Source organism: Grus americana, chromosome 1 (genome assembly GCF_028858705.1).
Source record: "Grus americana isolate bGruAme1 chromosome 1, bGruAme1.mat, whole genome shotgun sequence".
In the NCBI taxonomy this organism is placed as follows: domain Eukaryota; kingdom Metazoa; phylum Chordata; class Aves; order Gruiformes; family Gruidae; genus Grus; species Grus americana.
The window spans coordinates 118,011,053-118,030,322 of NC_072852.1; the positions used below are offsets into that span (position 1 = coordinate 118,011,053).

Below are 19,270 nucleotides of genomic sequence, written 5' to 3' on the forward strand. Positions count from 1 at the left end.
CCTGAGCCAAATGACTTGCAGCTAACTTTAAGTAGGTTTCTAAGCTTTTTCTGACTTCTTCCCGGTGAACATGCCTTTTACCCAGGCTGATGGTCTAGCATAAGTGAGACAGCATCACGCTCTGCTGGCTGTACACACCAGCTTGCTGCTCGCTCCCCATGTTTCAGCCTGTAATATGTGTCGTATGCTGCTGGCTGTCATTTTTCATAGCACTGGCTCAAAAAGTCGTAATTCTGCCAAAACGAATCAAAAGGGGCTTGTGCTACTGCTATTGTATCTGCAGAAATTCATGTGAGTTATTCTAGCACACTTTGATTTATGAAGAGAAAATTCACAAGCATGCAATAGCTGTTTGAACAGCTTAAATGAGTCCTTGTTATAATCTCTTTAACGGACTGATAAGTAATGAGATGGTATTCCTGCAAGCTCAGATATTAGCTTCGATGAGAGCGCCTCAAATAAAACTGAAGTGGGAAAAAGCATGTACTACAAGAATGTCCTCAGATACTCTCCAAACATGCATTTTCTTAAGTATGGGAAAGTAAAAAGTATATTTAGAAAGTCTGAATGGCACTTACCTCTCAAGAAGTGCTGGTAAGAAGGAAGTGACTCAAATATGCTGTTTGAAGCCATTGTTTCCTCTTTAAAACTCACTCTGTCTTTACAGTGAAGGAATATATGATTTCTTCTACCTTGGGGAGTGAAAAATGAAGAATGGTCATTGCTACCACCCTCCTCCCAGCCATCACGCTCTGTTTTATCCCGGTGCCTCAGGAGCAGCACAAAGCGGATTATAAGGTTCTTTTGCTAAAAGAACTCTGAAATTGTTTCTTAAAAAGAAAAAAAAAATAGCGGATCGGTTGTGGTTGATGATGCTTACCACTCTACGAAACTCTGTGGTTTGCAGTCAAAACGATTCGCCCTGCCTGCTGACCAATATCCCGGACCCGCTCTTGTGTGACTGCCTCTGTACCCAACTTGTGGTTCTGTGGTTGTTTATGAGGCCCAAAGAAGTGTTTCACACAACCAAAATTACAAATTTAACTGTTCCCCTTTCCAGAACCTGCCTCCATTGGTCCCTTTGCATCACATGACCGGTGTGATGTCGACTTTCTTTTTTTTTTTTTTTTTAACTTTCTGAAGCCATGCCCTACCCACTCCACCTGCCCTCCCCGGGGCTGCGCGAGGCAGGGATGGAGTCTGCTGAGGGAGGGAAAAGAAAAATGACTCACCGTCCCTGATGCTACAAATGGTCTTGCTGAGTTAGTTCAACTCTGCTTGTTTTGTTGTTTGTGGTTTTTGGAACTACTGATTATTTTGATAGAGATTTCGTTGCTGCTTATTCAATAGTAATTCAAACCCGGGTATTAGTCTGCTGCTATGGCAGGATGTGTAAGTCATCCTCTAAAACATTAGGAATCAGCTGTAGGAAAGACCACTAGCTGGGAAAAGGACACTGTAAAGAGGGTTTTTTAAAAAAAAAAAAGAAAGTTAAAAAAAATAAACTGTCAGGGGAGACAAAAACCCCCCCAACATTATTTTGAACCTGTATGATGGAACCCTCTAAGGAGTGTTTGAGTGTCACTAGTCTCTGAGCCCACAGGAAAGGTTTGTAAGTTACTTCCATAGGGTCGAATCCAGTAGTCCTTGTTTAGCACAATTCCTATTCTCATCAGAAGGATCCCTACCCAAGAGAAAACCTGGGTAAAATCCTCAGGATTTACCTCAGCATCTCTTGAGGTGATAACAGGTCTGTCCTATCTGAAATTCTTCCCTTTCCTTCTCCCTCCCCAAAAGAATAATAATAAAAAAAAAAGTCCTACACCTAATAATCAATTGGCAGTTCTGGCCTTGGCTGTTACAATGCAAAAAAAAAAGGGAGAGAAGTCACTTACTACAGCCCAGAGAAGTGGCTGCTGTGCCACTCTTTGTCTCCTTTTCCTCTCTTCTGACCAGTGGGCAGCAGCCCTTTCCCACCTCACTGCAAACCAGAGGACGCCTCACACCTGTACAGCCTGGGGTTCAGCACACCGAAACCCAATAAACCTTTGCAAGAAACCCGCGGCAATAAAAGGACGGCACCGGCAGCAGGGCTGGAGCAGGATGAGATTCCCCACACCCTCTGACTGACTACCACAGTGAAAGTGCTCCCTTGGAAGGAAGGCAAGAAGCCTTTGCAATATTATCAAAAATACTGGTAGGTGGAGCACAAATACGTAACAACACACGGTTTATCCCGCAAGGAGCTCACAGTCAAACCCCCTGGCACACAGATACCGCTTGCGCAAACTGATGCCAGACTTCTGTGGGGCTCTGCAGAGGCACCTCCTGTGTCGAGGAGGAGGGACCCCCAGACAAAATTAGGTGCTTAATGCGTTTGGATTTTTTCTGCTTATTGCAGCTATGGAAGTAGAATGCCTTTTCCTGACACTGCCTGCACAAACGCAATCTACCTGGGCATCCTGGCTTCCTTTTAGGGTCAGGGGGAGCTGTGTTTGTGTGTGCAGTAGGTTTTTCTCAGAAAAAGTCAATCTGTTGAAACAGAAGCTTCTCATGATGCAAAAGGATGCGGCAGTTCTAGTGACACATATTACCTAGGATATTGGGAAATTTTCCCAAATGAATTTCCAGAAAAAAAACCAGAGCAATTCTAAGCAGCAAGAACAGGAAGGTTAGGACACTTTGCTACCATGTGCTGAGCCCGGCTCAAACCCCTGCTGCTCTTGAATCAGGCCAGTAACTCAAAGCTTGGGGGTTTTTTTGCTTACCAGCTCTTCCAGAGCCTACCGCAACCAGACCAACTCTGTGGCTGGTCCGGGGTAAACCTCTCCCCCGGGTCGCTCCCAGAGCTGCACTCCTTCCACTCCCATATAAATAATTCAACAAGCATCCGCCAAAGACGAAACCTGACAGCAACTCCGACTCCCTTAGGGCGCTTGCCCGAGAGGCGGGATGCTCCCGGGGGGGGGGGGGCACACCCCGCCGCCCGGCCCGGCCCCGGGTGGGCTGCGTGCCCGCGGGCGGGCGGAGCGGGGCCGGGGCCGGCAGAGGGAGCTCGGGCCGGCGGGACGAGCCCGCAGCCCGGGGAGCGGAGCTCCCGTGGAAGGGGAGCAAGCCCCAAAGCCGGGTCAAATTTGGAGTCTAAGTGACCCGGCAACGTACTGGCAGGTGGCCGAGCCGGGAGTGGATGTTGGCTCCGATTTTCCCTCGGCTGCCTATGCGGTTGGGCTGTGCCATAGGGTACGATGCGGGTGGAAGTTAAGCATCCGGACGTACATTCGGTCAGCACATAAGCTAATTTCGGCTTTACTTTCTCTGGGTAACTGCCCCAGAAACCTAGTTGTACAAATTTAACTCGGCTGGTCGGAGAGCAGAACCGGGACCTTATGGAACATTCACCTGAGCGTAAGCCAAGCACCCAAATTTCAGACAGATCTGTTACCATATAAAAAAAGAGACTTTAAAATCAGGGACACAGAAGAGATATATAATGACTGTATATCTGCTCCGTCCCAAAAGGCAGGATGTATTATGAAGATTTTAAATGAGATCAGAGGCTTGAGATGAGGCCAACAGGAATGTATTTCAACAAGCCCGAGGAGCCAGGCTGCTGCAGGGGCGTTCTTGGGCAAGCTCACTGCTGTGGCAGGGAAAAATCAGACCCCCTTATTTCTGACCTTTTGTCTTGGCATCCAGGAGAGAGACCCTTCCTGCAGGAGCTCTCGTCCCTGGCTGCTTCAGAAGGCAGCAGCAATCACAGCCTTAAATCACTATTTGTGCTGCATTTTATTTCTCTGTTTCTAATGCTCAACGGGCTGGGGCGGGAGAGCTGCCAGGGCTGGGATGGACACCCAGACAGCTAGAGCATGTGCTGTTAGCATCCACAGAGCTCTGGGCAGTGCCCGGCAGCACAGCGTGCCAGCGCACAGTGAATGTCAGCTATGTTAATACCTTCACCTCAGTCATCCGCCATGAAGGCCATGGCATAGCTATGCTATGTGACAAGCAACAGTTGGGCTGGTTTTGTCATCTCATAGCTAGGGCAGATGATGCAAGGGAAAAGCCTGAGTGTTTCAACATGTAGCCTGTCACTCCAGTCTCTGCTCTGCCAACAGTCAGCTGCAAATAGTACGCAGGAATATGCTTTATTAAGTTCTAACCACCTTGAATTTTCAAGGAAGGGACTGTGCTATGCGAGTCTGTGCTACACTCAAGTGAGAGGATGGATGACTTTTCTCACAGACCACTGCTACACCAACCAGAGAAGCTGTGAATCCTAATAAAGTGGGCAAGGGTTGCTGGCAATGCTGAATGCACCATGGTACCATTTTATGATGGGTGCGCATCAGCTGTTCCTACAGCCCTACAATAAATCTATGTCAAAACGTACTGTTAGCATAGCTGGCATTGCTCAGAGGAAAGGAATAAACTCGATCATTTCACAATTCATGCCCCAAGGAAGGCATCCCAATGTTGCTACGTGAGCTGCGCCACAGTTAATGCCAGTCTCAATTTTTTTTTAAAGCTGTGCTGTAGTTACTGTAAACACGGGCCCTTAGAAAACTCATGTCACTAGTACTTAGACATCCTTTGCTTTCTAATAAATAAGATGTAAGATAATGGTTAACCTTCAGGGAGTAATATCAGTCTTAGATCTAGAAGCTGACACATCATGAAACAAATTAACAAGCGACCACATGACAATGGAAGGATCAAATTACTGTGCCAGCAGTCATTTGTTTAAGTTGGTATATGGGGTAGGAGTCAAAGATTTAGGGGTTCTGAGGAATCTGTTTCCTGCATAAGTACTGCAGAGCATGGCCCTGTTGGCTGGGGTTGTTGGCTGGAACATGATCGCCAGTACCCAGGTCGTCACACCAGGCACATACATACTCTGAAGTCTTGGTCAACAGATTCCATTAAGAATCTCATCAGGTTGCCAAAATTTGGAAAAATCCCTCCCACCACCCCCTCTCCCAAAGTCTCAACAGAAGTTCATTCGTTTAAGAATAAATACTTAAGTTCTCACTGGTAGTAATGACAAATTAACACAGGGAAAGCTTTGAGCACCTAGATTTATCAGTGTCTACATCTAAACTGTCTTTTTCCCCTTGAAGAGCACAGCAATCTCCCGAACCCACCAAGATGTGCCCCAGAGGCCAGGCACCTTGCAGGCTGCAAAATCGCACAAGCTACTGACACCCCCAAACAAGAATGATTTAGGGATTATTTTGGCCGCTCTCAGGAGGTGTTGGGAGGTCAGGTTTTCAGTTTGAGGTTTGACACAACAATGTAGGGAGGCGCGTAGTCTCTCCATCTGCCCTACAAGTGACCGGCTGTATGTAAACAAAGGCTTCCTTCCCTCCACTGATAGCGGCCTCTCAGTTTTCATTCTCCTTTCAATTTAGACTGGCTTTAATCCCTTGAGATCTTCCAGACAGACACCGTACGTCGCAATGCAGCGGGATGTGTTTGACCCTGGGGCGTAATCTGAGTGTTAGATGCACTCCGCTGCTCTGCTCCATCACAAGCAAAGCCTGGACTTCACAGAGTGAAATGCATGGTGTGCCTGGCCAGCCTCGGACAAAGCTGGTTGGGTTGAAACACAAGCGGGGATGGACAAGTGCTGAATGGACCGAGGCGAGCCGGAGCAGGAGAATACCAGGATAATGCCATTCCTTTACATCCACTTGTCCCATCCGTGGGACAGAACCAAGATTAAAGCAAAGCAGATGCTCACAGTGAAAGGACCAAAAATCTCCCTGAGGCTAGCAGGCAAGGGCAAACTCCAAATCTTGCACACTCCGGTTTGGGTAAAGGCCCTACTCAGCCAAGGCACACCATGCTGCTCTTCACAGCACCCTCTCACCACCCCCCAACGTACCCAAAAGAAACCAGGTTCTCCTGGTCACAACTTTGTGTGCTAAAGCTTTTGACACAGGTCTTGCAGAGAGGAAAGCGAGAGGATGTTAGAAGCTGCCTGTGTATTTTGCTTGATACATAATTTGTATTTTCCCTCAACACTCTCCTTTTCTGGAAGCCGAAGTGAAGGCTTCGGGCTTCCAACAGTCGCACCAGTGTCCCTCTATCCAGCAGTGTCGGAAAGAGACCTCAAGTTTTCAGCTGGCTGCCAACTTGAACCCTTGCTGTGTGTCAGAAGTGAGCGCTATTGAATGGCACCATTAGAAACCTTGAGTCTGAGCCGCTCATTGAGTTAGTGCTGAGAGGCTGGGAATGTCATGGGCCAGGCAGTCCCGCAAAATCAGTGTGGAATAGCAGAGCATGAGTGACAGAACAGCAAATGGGTATTGCAGTAAGCTGGAGCTGCTGGCACTCGTTTGCCGTCAGCAGGGAGCTCTGCCTTATGGTGGCCTCTCGTAACCTTGTGAATGAGGTGTAAGAGTTATGAAAATAATAATTAAAGCATATGCAGAGGAGAAAATTCGCCAAAAGATGCCATTTCAGAGGAACCGGATCTGCCTATGAATTGAGGTTGCCAGTCAGCACAGCAGAGGAGAGCATGGAAACATTTTAAAACAACACCCGAATGTTTCACTCTGGCAGTTTCAAAATCAAATGCTTTAGGTTTTCATTTCAAAATTGACCCAGATTAAATAACTAAGCTAAAAAAAGGACTGACCTAAATGAACTGTTTCCTTTTGGTCTTCCTGTTTTGCAGCCATACCAAAAATGCTACACCAGTTCTGCTGCAGAGTGCTCTGGTACAGAAACTTGACCGGTATCACTCCACCACTTTTGGTCCTTTTTCTCCCTGGATACAAGAGCTGCTTTATTTATTTCCAATAACTTTTTTTTTTTTTTTTCCCCCCCAGTAACAGAGTTTGGAGGGTTTTTCATCAGTCTTTTGCTGGTGGATTGAAATGAGTCAAATGCTTGTGGTCAGTTTCCCAGAGGGAAAAGGCAGAAAAGTGGGAAATAAAGGAATAATAAGAAACTTGCAGAAAAGAAGAGGAAAGAGAAAGATCTCAAAAACCCAGATAAGCACCTAAAGATGTTTGCGCACAGTAGCTCACATAAAACTTCTAAGCATTTTGAATTTTCCAGCAAATTTTGCAAAGGATGTAGGCCAACCCCAATTCAGATCTGTCCTGCACAGCCCTAAACTCTGTGAAAATCAGCAAGTGCCAGGGATGTGCCACTTCCTGGGGACAGACAGAGCTCTGTCTAATTAGAGGTGCTGCACACTGATAAAAACAAGCAGCTCCCCAACCTATTGACTTTTTTCTTTTTTCTCACCTGCTAGGGAGCAAATTCCAGCCAGATTCCCAGCCCCCCCTTTACACTGACAAGTGCCACCACTTTACGCCATCTCAATACCTGCGTCAGCAAAATCCCATTTGGATGAAAATAAAATAGAGAAACAGCTCAAGGCAGCTAAATAATATCCTGACACTAGCCAGTGGCAAGATTTTAACTTGGATTAAATCTGTAAGGACTGAATTTGAACTTTTCTCAGTCAAGTCCCAAAGCAAACACAGTGAAACAGGTAATACATGCTTACATTTCTTCATGTGAGTTGTTCTACTGGAATCAATGGGATTACTCATGACCGGGGGAAAATTTTGCAGGGTTTGTCATCTCTTTTGTTTCGTGTTTTCAGGCACACCGGTAAGACTGGCGAGATATTGTAATGAGCTATTGTTCCACTGTTTACTTTTTAGGATGTACTTGGTGATATTTTTCAAAGGAACTCATTGTTTTCCTATAAATGTAGAAAATAAGAAACTAAATATCTACTTAATAAGAAGTAGCTACTTTAGAAAGAGAAGTAATCCAGGTAATGTAGTGATAAAACTTCAAATCACTTCTCTGCTACTTCTCTCTTGGCTTAGAGAATAGTGCTTGGTATCTGTATGTCACAGGGGATTCTAGCCAAACTACCTTATTCTGTCTAATTGCTCAGAAAAGTCTTTAACATTTACGGCAGGGCTCTGTCACTGTAAGACAGTGATGGATACATTAAATCTGAAGTTGGTAACAGGTTCTCAGGGAAGATTGCTGGTTTTATGGCTATGCTGACCTCTTCCCAGTACGGTGCCATGACATGAGTTGGCTCTGGGTGAACTAGCTGGTGACCTGGGATTTGCACCTGGTTACTGCCCTCTGCCAAAATAGTCTGCACGTGCCTCTGCACCGAGCTCCGGTCTGATCCAGTATCAAAGATGGATGGATGCCCACCCCGTGCAGCCCCTGTAAACAGCAAACAAATTCCTGGAGAAGATTTTCCAAATACTGTACAAAGGAGTCAGGTACTCAGCTGCTAAAGCAACCTGGCTGAAAAGTGCCCACCATATTTCTTTGTATGTGTTTAATAAAAGTCACACCTCACAAGCTTTAACTGTTTTCCCTGCCCCGTTTGATCATGATTAGTACACTAATTTTGTGTAGTCATGATTACAAGCAGGGAAGATGCCTAACAAAGGGTATCTGGGAGGATCTTTTGGGTGTAAGAGGCAGCATAGAGGAAAGACGGCTGTGATGTAAAAAGGTGAACAAGAGATTGAGGAGCATCCATTTGCAATAGCAGTCCCACAACATGAGAAAGGTCAAGAGAAGGAAAGAGAAAGAGGAAGAATCTAGAAGAAAATGGAAAGTCAGAGATAAACTCAAAGAGGGAAGAATCTGATCAGGGAAATGGACAAGTTTTGCGGGAATAACAGTGAGGGCAGGCAGATTCTGTTAGAGCAAATAGAGCCAGACATTCATGAAAAAGGGATGTAGCATCATATAAATGAACCTTTATCACTAAATAAAGCAAAGGAGTGCTGTTGTTCATCCAGCCTTAAATGAAAGAGAGTGGAAGTGACATTAGCCCTGAACCAGTGCAAAAAAGTTATTATCATAGACTTTTTGAAGGAAAGGCTTAATGCTATGATTGCATCCTGAGAAAAAGCTTAACAAAAGTAAGAGTGGTCAAATTGGTAGTTTATCTCATTTTTCCATGCTGGATTTACTTGCCTTTTCTTCCATATGCACTCCTCACGGCACTGTCTGGGTTTTTTTCCCCTTTCCTCAACATGAAATGCTTGGATGTCTTAATTGCTGGCTTGGAGATGTGTTAAGTTGGAGTGGAGGGCAGCTGTGAGTTAGGCACATCCTGCAAAACAATGTTTGAGTTTCTCTTGTTGTCAGCCACAGCAGTTCTCCACCATTAATTACATGTGCTGCAAACGTCTTGATGGGCCCTGTCAGGGCAATGGCTTGGGAAAAAAACATCCCAAACCTATACCCTCTTTTGATTATAATAAAATTTGTTGTGGCTATGAGAGTATCTGTATCTTATGACCTTCGCTTACAGGCCAGCAAACAGCCTGGCCCCTACACACGTGTGGCTGTTCAAAGACAGGCATGACTGGGTCCGATCCAGCCCCCACTGAAAGCCACTCAAGGATTTCCTAAACAGCCGGTGGCTGCCGCACTGGGCACATTTTTGCGATGAGAAAAATCTCTTGAGCAGGCAGAGAATGTATTTGTTTTCCCAGAGACTACAATCTCCCCACCCACGAAGCATCCACACCTTTACTCATACAACAGATAAAAGGGCTGAAAGCAAGATGAGGTGTAGTCAGGTTGTTCCATAAAGAAGAGCTTCGGTCTTGCTTTTTGCGTAGATCATCCTGTATTGGGTCACTATTTCACCCAATATTGGTATATCTGATAATGCAGATGTGCTGGTGGTACCATAATCAACATACTATTTCTCTTAGTCCTTAAAAAAAATGTGTTAAGCGTTTGCATGTTTGTCAGTGGAATGAGGTACTCTGTAGAAAGTTAATGAAAGTTAACTGTAATGTGACTTTCATTTAAGGAAAGAAGTGCTGGTGAATCATAGAATGGGAGTGTGATTTGATGAGAGGTCCAGTCATTAGCAATAGAGCGCTGTTCACATCACTTAATAAGCTTGTCATGTGTTGGCCAACCTACAAAGCTGCTGTACAAGATTCCCTGTAGCCTCAAGGTAGTGCATAGCAATAAAAAGGCAGACACCAGAATGGGAGGGAAGCTTGCAAATGAAAAGTCTTCATTCTGTTTTTACAAGCACTGAATCACGTTCAACCCTCTCTGTTAAATTTTGCTCTTTGTTCAGTAGCTAAATACAGAGAAATGCCACAGTTTCAGTGGAATTGCATTGTTATAAGCTTAGAGTTACCGGGAAGAGAAATTCACCTTTATATCTGCAACCTTTTATGCAGTAGTCCTAGAAATTATGAGGAAAACCTTCCCCGAAATACCATACCAGAACCCGCTTACCCCATGCTGCAAGCATATATGTAAAAGATCATACCACAACACAATATGCAAACCTGCTTTTTGTGTTGACAGAGGTTTAATGCTGTCAACTTAGTAGACCAGTAGGAAAAACGAGCAACTCCCTTCAGTTTGGAAGGGAAGGTGATCTTTTTTGAAATAATCCTTCAGTTAGAAATTCTCCTGTAGACTTGATGGTGAAAATCGTTGGTAGCAGTTAATGATTTTCCATACTCCCACCATTAGCCTATGGGAAAAGTTGGCAATAGGAAGTCCTTTCTGAAAATTAAGTTCCCTTAATTTGGTTCATAGAAGCTATCAGAAAATAGAGGCACTTTGCACCACTAGCTGCTTCTGAAACTCTTGGTCAGAGTTGTATACTCACCTATCAATTTTTTTTGAAGTCCCTGTTCCCAAAGGTTCAATGCCCAATAACATCAAAATACAAATCATGGCAACTATGTATGCTTTCCCAATAACTACTGTAGATATTTCTATTGAATAAGTAGCTCCTCCTGGTTTAGATTCAGTGAACATTCAAGGCAATCAGGGAAAATTGGTGCAGGTTTCTGCTGTGCTGGAGGGATTGTGATGTCTCCCAGATGGCCAGGACCTAGCTGAAAAAGTGATGTGGAACAAAGACCTGGAGTTAAAGGTGGGATCCCCAGGGAAGAAATCTTTCCAAATCAGTAGCTTGACCACTGGAAACTTTTGGATACCCTAGCACTCTGTTTTTCTTTGATCTACATTACTCACAATCAACAGTAGTTTTAGAGAGTGATCTTGCTCTTTCCAGGAGCAAATCCCTTGAAGCAAACTGGCATTGTCACCTTTCAGGGCCAATTTGCCAGTGGATCAATGATAAAATACTTTTACCAGTAAATCCATATAATATGATTTTCTTGCCATAGGATTTCTTTTGGGGAAAAATGACCCCGCAGTGTAACTAAACCACCCTTAGCTGGAGGTGTTGGGGTGTGTGTGAGAAACTGCAGTGAATCGGGCAGGGATGTCTTTCCCAGACTGAGCCTCTGAATGCTACTTGCTGCCTGTTCATCTCTGAAAACATACAACCGAACAGTGTTCAAAGGTGCTTTTTCCCTGGCAAAGGCTCATGCCAAGTCCCCTCAAGGGAAAGCACTTGGGGAATCCTTGGATCTCCTCTGATTGCAGCAGCACAGCACATCAAGCTTCAGAACAGACCACACAGATGGATAAAATGCCAGCAGAAGGAAACCCATTAAAGGAGACTGCTCACTGAGATATCGACAGAAACCACCGTTTCAAACATCTGAAGGCTTGCTGCTATGCCTACTGAACTCAATGGAAAGAATGCCATTGGAAGCGAGCCCCTGTTTTTTGAACCGTAGTCTTAAAACAAGCACATTTTGTTTAGGTTTATTTATTTTGTCTTTGAGAACTGGCATTGGCTTATTTGCTTAAAGCTAGCTATGTAGAGTTTGTGAGATTGTACACAGCTTCAGGCATGCTGGGACTGCAACTTAATCCCCTCACAGAGCTGTCCTGCTAGGGGAGTACGTTACATGTCCTTTATTCTGCTCTGGCCCTTTAAAAAACAGAACTATCTCCTTATCTGTATGTTTACTTGACTATAAGGTCTTATGACCGTGAACATTGTTCAGAAGAAAAGAAGTGTTAAGGTGCACGTTCAAGGGAAAGGAGCCTTTTCTGCCTTGCAGTGAATCCTAGGACTTCCGCTGAAAGTGGTTGCAGCTTATTTCGATTCCTTTAAAATCTGAAGGGTGGCTGTCGCTTGGTTTGATTTCATCTGTTCCTCTGTGGAGTCTGAGAAGGGGCAACACACCAGCTAATAAGGAGCACATCAGCTCTTACATATTATTTCCTCTTGTGCCCCTTTAGGGCAGCTACTGAAAAAACACTGAGAAGTTATGTCTGAATAACCTCTCTCCCATGGGGGTTACTAGAAATCTTCCATTTCCCCAGGCAGGCCAAGGAGAGGGCACTCTCTGGATGTGACAGGCTTGGTCGTGTTGCAGCTAAGCTTCCCTTCTGAGTTCTCTGAAAGCTCTTCCCTGTACCCATTACAAAGCTTTGCCCACAAAGTCCGCCCTACCTGGCTTAGCCATGGTGTAGAGGTTGGCTTTTAATATCTAAAACACTCCACCAAAGTGAGGTAGTTATAAAGTTACAAAATTATATAAGTCTTATATATCCTTGTCTAGCAAGGAAATAGCTCCCTGTGGAAACCCATCACTGTTCAGGAGTCTGACAACAGAAGCTGCTCTGGAGAGATCCCAGTGGGGCATCTCTCATGTTCCCAACCACTTTTGAGCTCCTGGAACAGTTTAGGAGTTCCAGATGCACATGAAGGTATGACTTCATGAGATGGAGACTACATATATGCAGCACAAAACCCACGCTGCTTTTAGGAGGAGAGCATGACGGAGTGGTTAGTGTTGCCTTCTGATCTGCATGTGACAGAGTGCATAAGAAAGTGTCAAGACACGTAGAAACGTACACTTACACACCTGCAAGAAGTGACGGGAGGGGGAGAACAGAGACACAGAGATCAAGGAACGCACCTCAGAGCCAGACTAGGTAAGGGAGTAGAAAAGGGGGAACATCAGTGAAGTGGCAGTGATACATTTCTGCAACTGTTCCTAGAAACTGCATTGCCAGCCTCTACAACTCTAACTCTGGAGTTACGCACTCTACAACTGTTTAGCAAGTTTTTGCTACTGATCCGAACAGTTTACAATTTAAACAGTACATAAGACATTACAGATCCTCCCTTCGGGCTTGGACAATGGCACAGAAAGTGGCGGTAATTGGTGAGGAAATCTGCAAGAGGGCAAAGAACTCAACATCAAAGCGGCTAAACTCTACACCAGCTGCTCTGAGAATAAACCAGCTTTCTAGAGCTTGACTCTTTATGGTTGAACATGCCAAATATATGCCAGCTCTTTTCCTTTACGTTTGCTTTCTCTGCCTGCTCTTAATAAATGTCTGAGTTTGTTTTCTTTTCTATTTAGACCTTTTGAGACTTTTATGATTTTAAAGCAAAGGGCACCTCAATTCTGTCTTCTTCCAAAAGGCGGTACAGGATGAGCTGATGCACATCCTTGAAGATCAGATGTGAAGGGTGATGAAAATGCTGCCTCGGTTCCCAGGCAGCTAGCTGAGTGACAAATGACTACAAGCACAGGTTTCCCCCAAATGCAGATTTATCTGTGGCACTACAAAGTAGGAGGAAATTACTGTAAAAGGCCGGAATTGTATCTATTAATTTACTTTTGTTTGCTTGTACAAAGTAGGTTGTTTCTTTATTCCCTTTTATTCCCTTTTATTTCCTTTTACTCCCTTTCTAGCCAGAGACTAAATTGGCTGCGAGGTTGAACATACGAGCCTTTGAAAAAAGCCCTCATACCTAAAAAAACACAACTGTAACTTATACATGCATGCAAAACAGAAGATCTTCCATTACTTTAGCTTCATTTTTCTTTTGTTCAGCCATTTCTGTGGCATTCAGTGGAAAGACATCTGTTGTATGGGAGGCACAGTAAATGCTAATTAAATAAAATATTAAAACAATCTGCTTCAAGGTTGAATAGAAGTGATAAACAATAGATTCCCTTCTGTATTGCTTAGGAAATTTGTGCATTTCTATATCATTTGGTAATAATGCTTAATGCACATACTTTATGTGGTATTGAAATATCATGCCATGGACAATGACATAATATCATAAGAAAAACCTCAAGTAGCATTTCCAGAGGGTAGCAGTTAGCCATTTATGTTTTGATATCAGAGCCTGGACAGCAGCCCTGAATTTGTCTAAGTTGAGGAATATGTGAGAAAACCCACTTTGGCCAGTATCCTAAATAAAAGTCAATATTAATTTATATATTTTTAATCAGTTATGGTCTGCTTTAAGTTACCTGCTTAGCCTACCTACTTCAGCACTGTTTAACATTGGTCACCAGACAAGAACAACTTTCCTGGGAATGGAGGTGTGGTTTTAGCAAGTCTGCGCTCACTCCTGCATCAGTGCAGGAAAGATATTTTTGTCCTTTCTGAACCCTTTAAGCAACACGTGCAAACGATGACTCTTTCAGATACGTTCAGACTCCCTGTATTTAATGATGGGAAGAGGGAAGAAGGGATTTTTCATAGGGTTAAACCGTACCATAATCACAGCCAGATGCCTGGCTGCAATGGGTGTTTCAGAGGAGCGATACCCTGGGAGCGTTTTCACAGTTGCGTGGAGATTGTACGCACGTGCACGTGCGTGTCGAACGAGCAGTAACCTAACACTCGCCCTCCAAGGAAGGAGCCAGTCTGCTGTTCACTGGCGAGGGAAACCTGATAACAGATCCCAAGGAAACCACAGGGTGTATTACATCTTTCATGTAAGTCTTTATGGAAATGGTCAGCTACGAGGAGCTGGCTTACACAGTCATCTTGTTGACAGGGAAGCAAGCGTTCGAGCTTACATAAAAAAGAATTGCAAGAAGTAATAGTGCCAGGGAACGGCTGGTGCTGAGGACTTGACCTCTGCATCATATGTGTGTCAGAGAGATTTACCTCAAATTAACTCTAGTCTGGCCCATACACCGAGTGGGGCCAGAGTGCACCTTGAATTTTAGTTTGATCTGAGTTAGTTCATGTGTCCTGTGAGCGCTCCACGGTGTGAGCCAAACTCTGCCAAGTGAACAGGCAGGAGGTTTGCTTCAAAAGCACAGTCCTGATTCACACCGAAGTACCAGTGGGGATGCGCCCTCAGGCATTTAGACATTAGATACGCTGGATGGAATCAAACCCTAGGACAGTTGGGCAACTGGCTGAAGCTATCCCAGGGCTGTCAGCAACTACCCTTGGGAACCTGAGGTAACAGGTAAGTTCCCAGAGGACTGGAAAAGAGGAAAGCCAGCTCCAGGATCACTGATGCTTTCCTGGTCCATTTGCCTATAAGCAGGTAGAAGGTAAGATGGTGTGGAGGAGCAGCCAGCAAGGAGAAAGAAAACAAGCATCAGGTGTGATCCCCCGTATTAATTCCTTAGGAAAGGAAAGACACAGGGCTTTTACTGATGCTACTAGAACAGTGGAAACACAAACAGTTTGGAAGACAAGCCTAAAATCCTAAAAGATTTTGGCCCAGTGAGCAATAGTGTGAATAAAGAGGGTGAAATTCAGTCAATCCAAGTTCAAGATCATATATTTAGCAATAACCAGATACACAAATACTGTCTGGAGAAATACTGGCTTGGCAGAAGTTTTGCAGAGGAAAATATGGGGCTTGTAGTCCATGTGGTGCAAATATGTTATGTGGCTGCAGAAAAAGCAAGTGCTGAGTGTCACGGGCAAGTCACACAGCACAGTCTTTCTGTTCGAGTCAGTACTGACAAAACACCAGCGGGAGAGCTGTGCCCTCCACAGATCACCATAGCTCAAGACTGTGGGCAAACTGGAGAGACCAATGGAGAAGCCCTTGAAAAATGTGGTCTGTAGGACAGACTCAGATGAGGCTGTTTCCCAGTCTCTCAAGGGAGAGCTGATACTTGTCTTCAAAGCTGCAAAGGCTAACACGTAGGAAGGGAGTAAGCTGTGCTCTGTATTCACTGTAGGTAGACAGGACTGATGGTCTTCAACTGCAGGTAGGGAGACTTAGGCTAAATGTGAGGAAAAAACTTTCTACAGTTTAGTATAATCAAGCACTAGAATAAACTGTCTAGGGAGGCTGCAAACTCACCACTGCTGGAGGTTTTGAAGAGCTGGAATCCTTGAAATGCTGGTCCTGCCCGTTGATATAGCTGGTCCTGCTTATATTTTAGGGGTGGAAGTGATCTCCTAGGTCTCTTCCAACTCTCTAGCTCTATGTTTCTATCAGCAGACACAACCTAGGCAGCCCTTTCCTCCACATAGCCAGTCTGTGTTGTTGGCCAGCCTGCACCGGGGGACAGTTGCCAGGACTGGGTGTCCTGGCTTCAAGAAAAAAAGGGTCATTCTCCACTCTGGAAGGCAGGACGCTGCTCTACAGCCCATGCCAGACTGCAGTTCTTGTTGTGGTGTTGGTACCACATCTGAAAGCTTCAGATATCACAAGACAGCTGCCAAAAGTCACAGGACAGGCTTTCAAAGCATGCCTGGGGGGAAAAATCTTTTAAAGCCATCCTCCATCATGCTACAAGAAAAATAAATCATTGACCATTCTTTGAAAAAATAACAATCTTTTCTTCATAATGTGGTGTTCCACAAAATACTGTTACTTTTATAACAGGGTCACAAAACCTGAAATGCTGAGTCAGCTACATAGCCTTGAAAAAAACCCAAAGAAATAAAAATGTGAATTCCAAGGTGCCTGTGTCTTAGAAAGAGCAACTTACTATGTTCAGAGTAGTGATTGCTCTTGCATCTCTCAGCTATCGCAAGATATTCCTGCCAAGGTGTAGCGACTTAGAAGGATAACCAAATCTCTCTCCTTCCCTGCCCACCACAGTCTTGCAAGTGCACACTGTGCGGTGCAATTTAGTTGCTCCTGCAGAAGCATCCACCTCCACAAGCACCTGGCATGACATCTTGCCACAATATTTTATCCATTTAATTTGTCTACTTTATCTGTTTAATTTTTATTTGTCTCCACTCAATGCTCAAGGCCTTCAAAGGGAAAAAAAGCTTGGTGTGAATGATTTCTACAAACTGCAGCTCAGGTAATAGTTTGGAAAAGGCCAACAGTATGCCTGTGTTCATGGGTCCAAGCCAGATGCAAACAGTAACTTATCAGCAGATCTGACATGTAAAGAATAAGGGTCAAAAGAGCTTAATGGACAGATCCTAGCAGCAATTTTTCATGACATTTTTGCACATTTATTTTCTTCCTACAGAAGAGGATCTGGCCTTTTTAAAGGTTGCATTTATTGTATTGAGTTGTATTTGGTCTGACGTGACAAGCAGCACACTCCTCAAAACAGAGGCAAACCAAACACTCCCCGTAGTAAAAAATGAATGAATAGGTAAGGAAGGTCCATTGCCAAATGGTCAGAAAAACTTCCTGATGAGCATCTGCATGTAGAGCTTGTGTGACAAGCTGGACGAGAGCAGCACACGGGCTGTCGCACCGCTGCTAGCAGTGACTGCTCTTCCCTTTCACCTGGCAATGCCGAAGTCCCTGACGCTGTGGGAGCCGACTCAGGTTCTTTCCAGGGACCGAGCAAGCTGCAGTAGACTGTGCCTGCAGGTTATTTTCCTCCTTCCCCCCTCCCCACCTTCCCCCTTCCCTTTGCTCCCTCCCAGATGCTGTGTTTCTGCTGCGGTCCATGGGCACGGGCTGACACCTCGCGTCACGTACCTCTCCCCGGGCACTAACCTTCGTAACCTGCTGGGAGGGAAAGGGCAGGGCTACGCATCCCTCTGCGGCACCGCCAGCTCCGCAGCTGTGCCAGAGACCGTGTCGGGACGTAAGCAGCAACCGGCTTTTCCGACATGACACGCAGCTACGCTGGCTACAGCCGCACGAGGCTGGGAAGGGTAGAGCTATCCCTTTTTTCATTAAGTGTATTTATAAACATACAGTACACAAGCATTTTTCCTTTCTTCACAGTGATGGATGATTATATGTCTATGAAATGTTTTCATTTATTTGGCGCCAGAGTAATCAAAATCAGTTGAAACTGTGGTGATGAAGGGAAGGAAAACAAGTAGGCGTGGGATTGACTGTGCCTCTCGCTCCCTGGGCCGTCCAAGGGTAGTAGCTGGCAAAAGTGCACCCCTTGCAGATGAACATCTTATTCAGCTGGTAATTGTTCCCAGTCGTGCTCATGGCCTCTGTCCATTAAGGATGTAGCCCTGCATAACTTTAAAAGCAATTGACTCCGCTCTGGAAACGCTGTGGGAGCGTCTGAGCCAGCATGTGCGTGACTCTGCTTAGGCAAAAGAGAACTGGTCCCAGAAAACCTTTGTGAGTGAAATTTTCATGCTTTCATGTCTGCCCCAGTGCAGATTCTGGGTCAGTCCTTCTGATCTCAAACATCCGGTTTAAACGGGTGTTTTCCACTACATAGATACAAAAATATTTTCATTATAAGCCTTTAATGGCTCTGCATAGGCAAGCAAGGGGGATGAGGTAGGACAAGGGAGTTTAGGAGACTGTGTCACAGACGCCAACATAGAAGGAAAAAAAACCCCCTCAGAAACAAAAAACCCCCCCATCCTAAGTTTCTCTGCTTGTCAGTTAAAAAAACAATAACATTGTATGCTCATCTTCTTAAAGCCAGATGGTAAAGATTTCAGCGACTACTTTTTTGTTTGCATTTCTCCCCTCCTCCTTCCCTACATTTTCACAGTCAGCACGCACCGGAGCCGGCTGCGTGGCTGCACACAGCTGCAGAGGTGGCCCATGTTGCTACTTCCACAGGAGCTTCCGGCGCCATTCCCCACTTCCTCCAGAAAAAGGCGCCGTCCAAGTACTCCACCTCTGACATTACGCACGAGCCGGTCACTGGCCGCGTTTGCAAATAACGTGCCTGCAAACCACAGGCTTGATTTAACGCCGAAGAGGCTCTGTCTGCTTCAGATGGTGTCCGGGGCATGCGTGAAGCTGCGTAGAGCAACGGCGCCTGGTTGTGATGCAATAGGTGGTTAAAGGGAGCTGCAGGTACCGCTTGCCTTTTCTCCCATCAGAGACTGAGTGGTTTATCACCTCTGAAACGTGCCTGGTCTTCAGCGGTCAAAAGGGAAAGCTAAACAGCGGCTTCACAGAGAACATCATGATTACTTGAACCCCATGGGATCGGCACAGAAGAGCTGGAAAATCATGGTTCTCCTACATTAAAAAGAAAAGAAAACAAAACCAGCAATTCAACCACTGAGGTCAAAAAGGTTTGAGGAAAATACCTATTCTCTCGCTCCCACTCAGCTTTTTTTTACTAGGCCGTGTGGAGCAGCTTGAAAACAACTCCAACTTCCCCCACTTCAAAACAGAGTCATTCCTCTCCTCATGAATATATTTTTATATATATATATG

The 19,270-nt window shown here is 45.0% G+C and overlaps 1 protein-coding gene across 4 annotated transcripts in view; it reads right to left on the reverse strand.

Annotated features, from left to right (window-relative positions):
- Positions 1-1,003, reverse strand: part of RUNX1 (RUNX family transcription factor 1) — a 175,724-nt gene extending 174,721 nt beyond the window's left edge. For all 4 annotated transcript variants that reach the window (XM_054839994.1, XM_054839984.1, XM_054839967.1 and 1 more), the window contains exons 1-2: positions 881-1,003; positions 579-692 (exon numbers count right to left, since the gene is read on the reverse strand). In XM_054839994.1, coding sequence (XP_054695969.1) covers positions 579-633 — 55 coding nt within the window. In that variant the 5' untranslated portion in view covers positions 634-692; positions 881-1,003. The remainder of the gene's footprint in view (positions 1-578; positions 693-880) is intronic.
- Between the last annotated feature and the right edge of the window lie 18,267 nt (positions 1,004-19,270).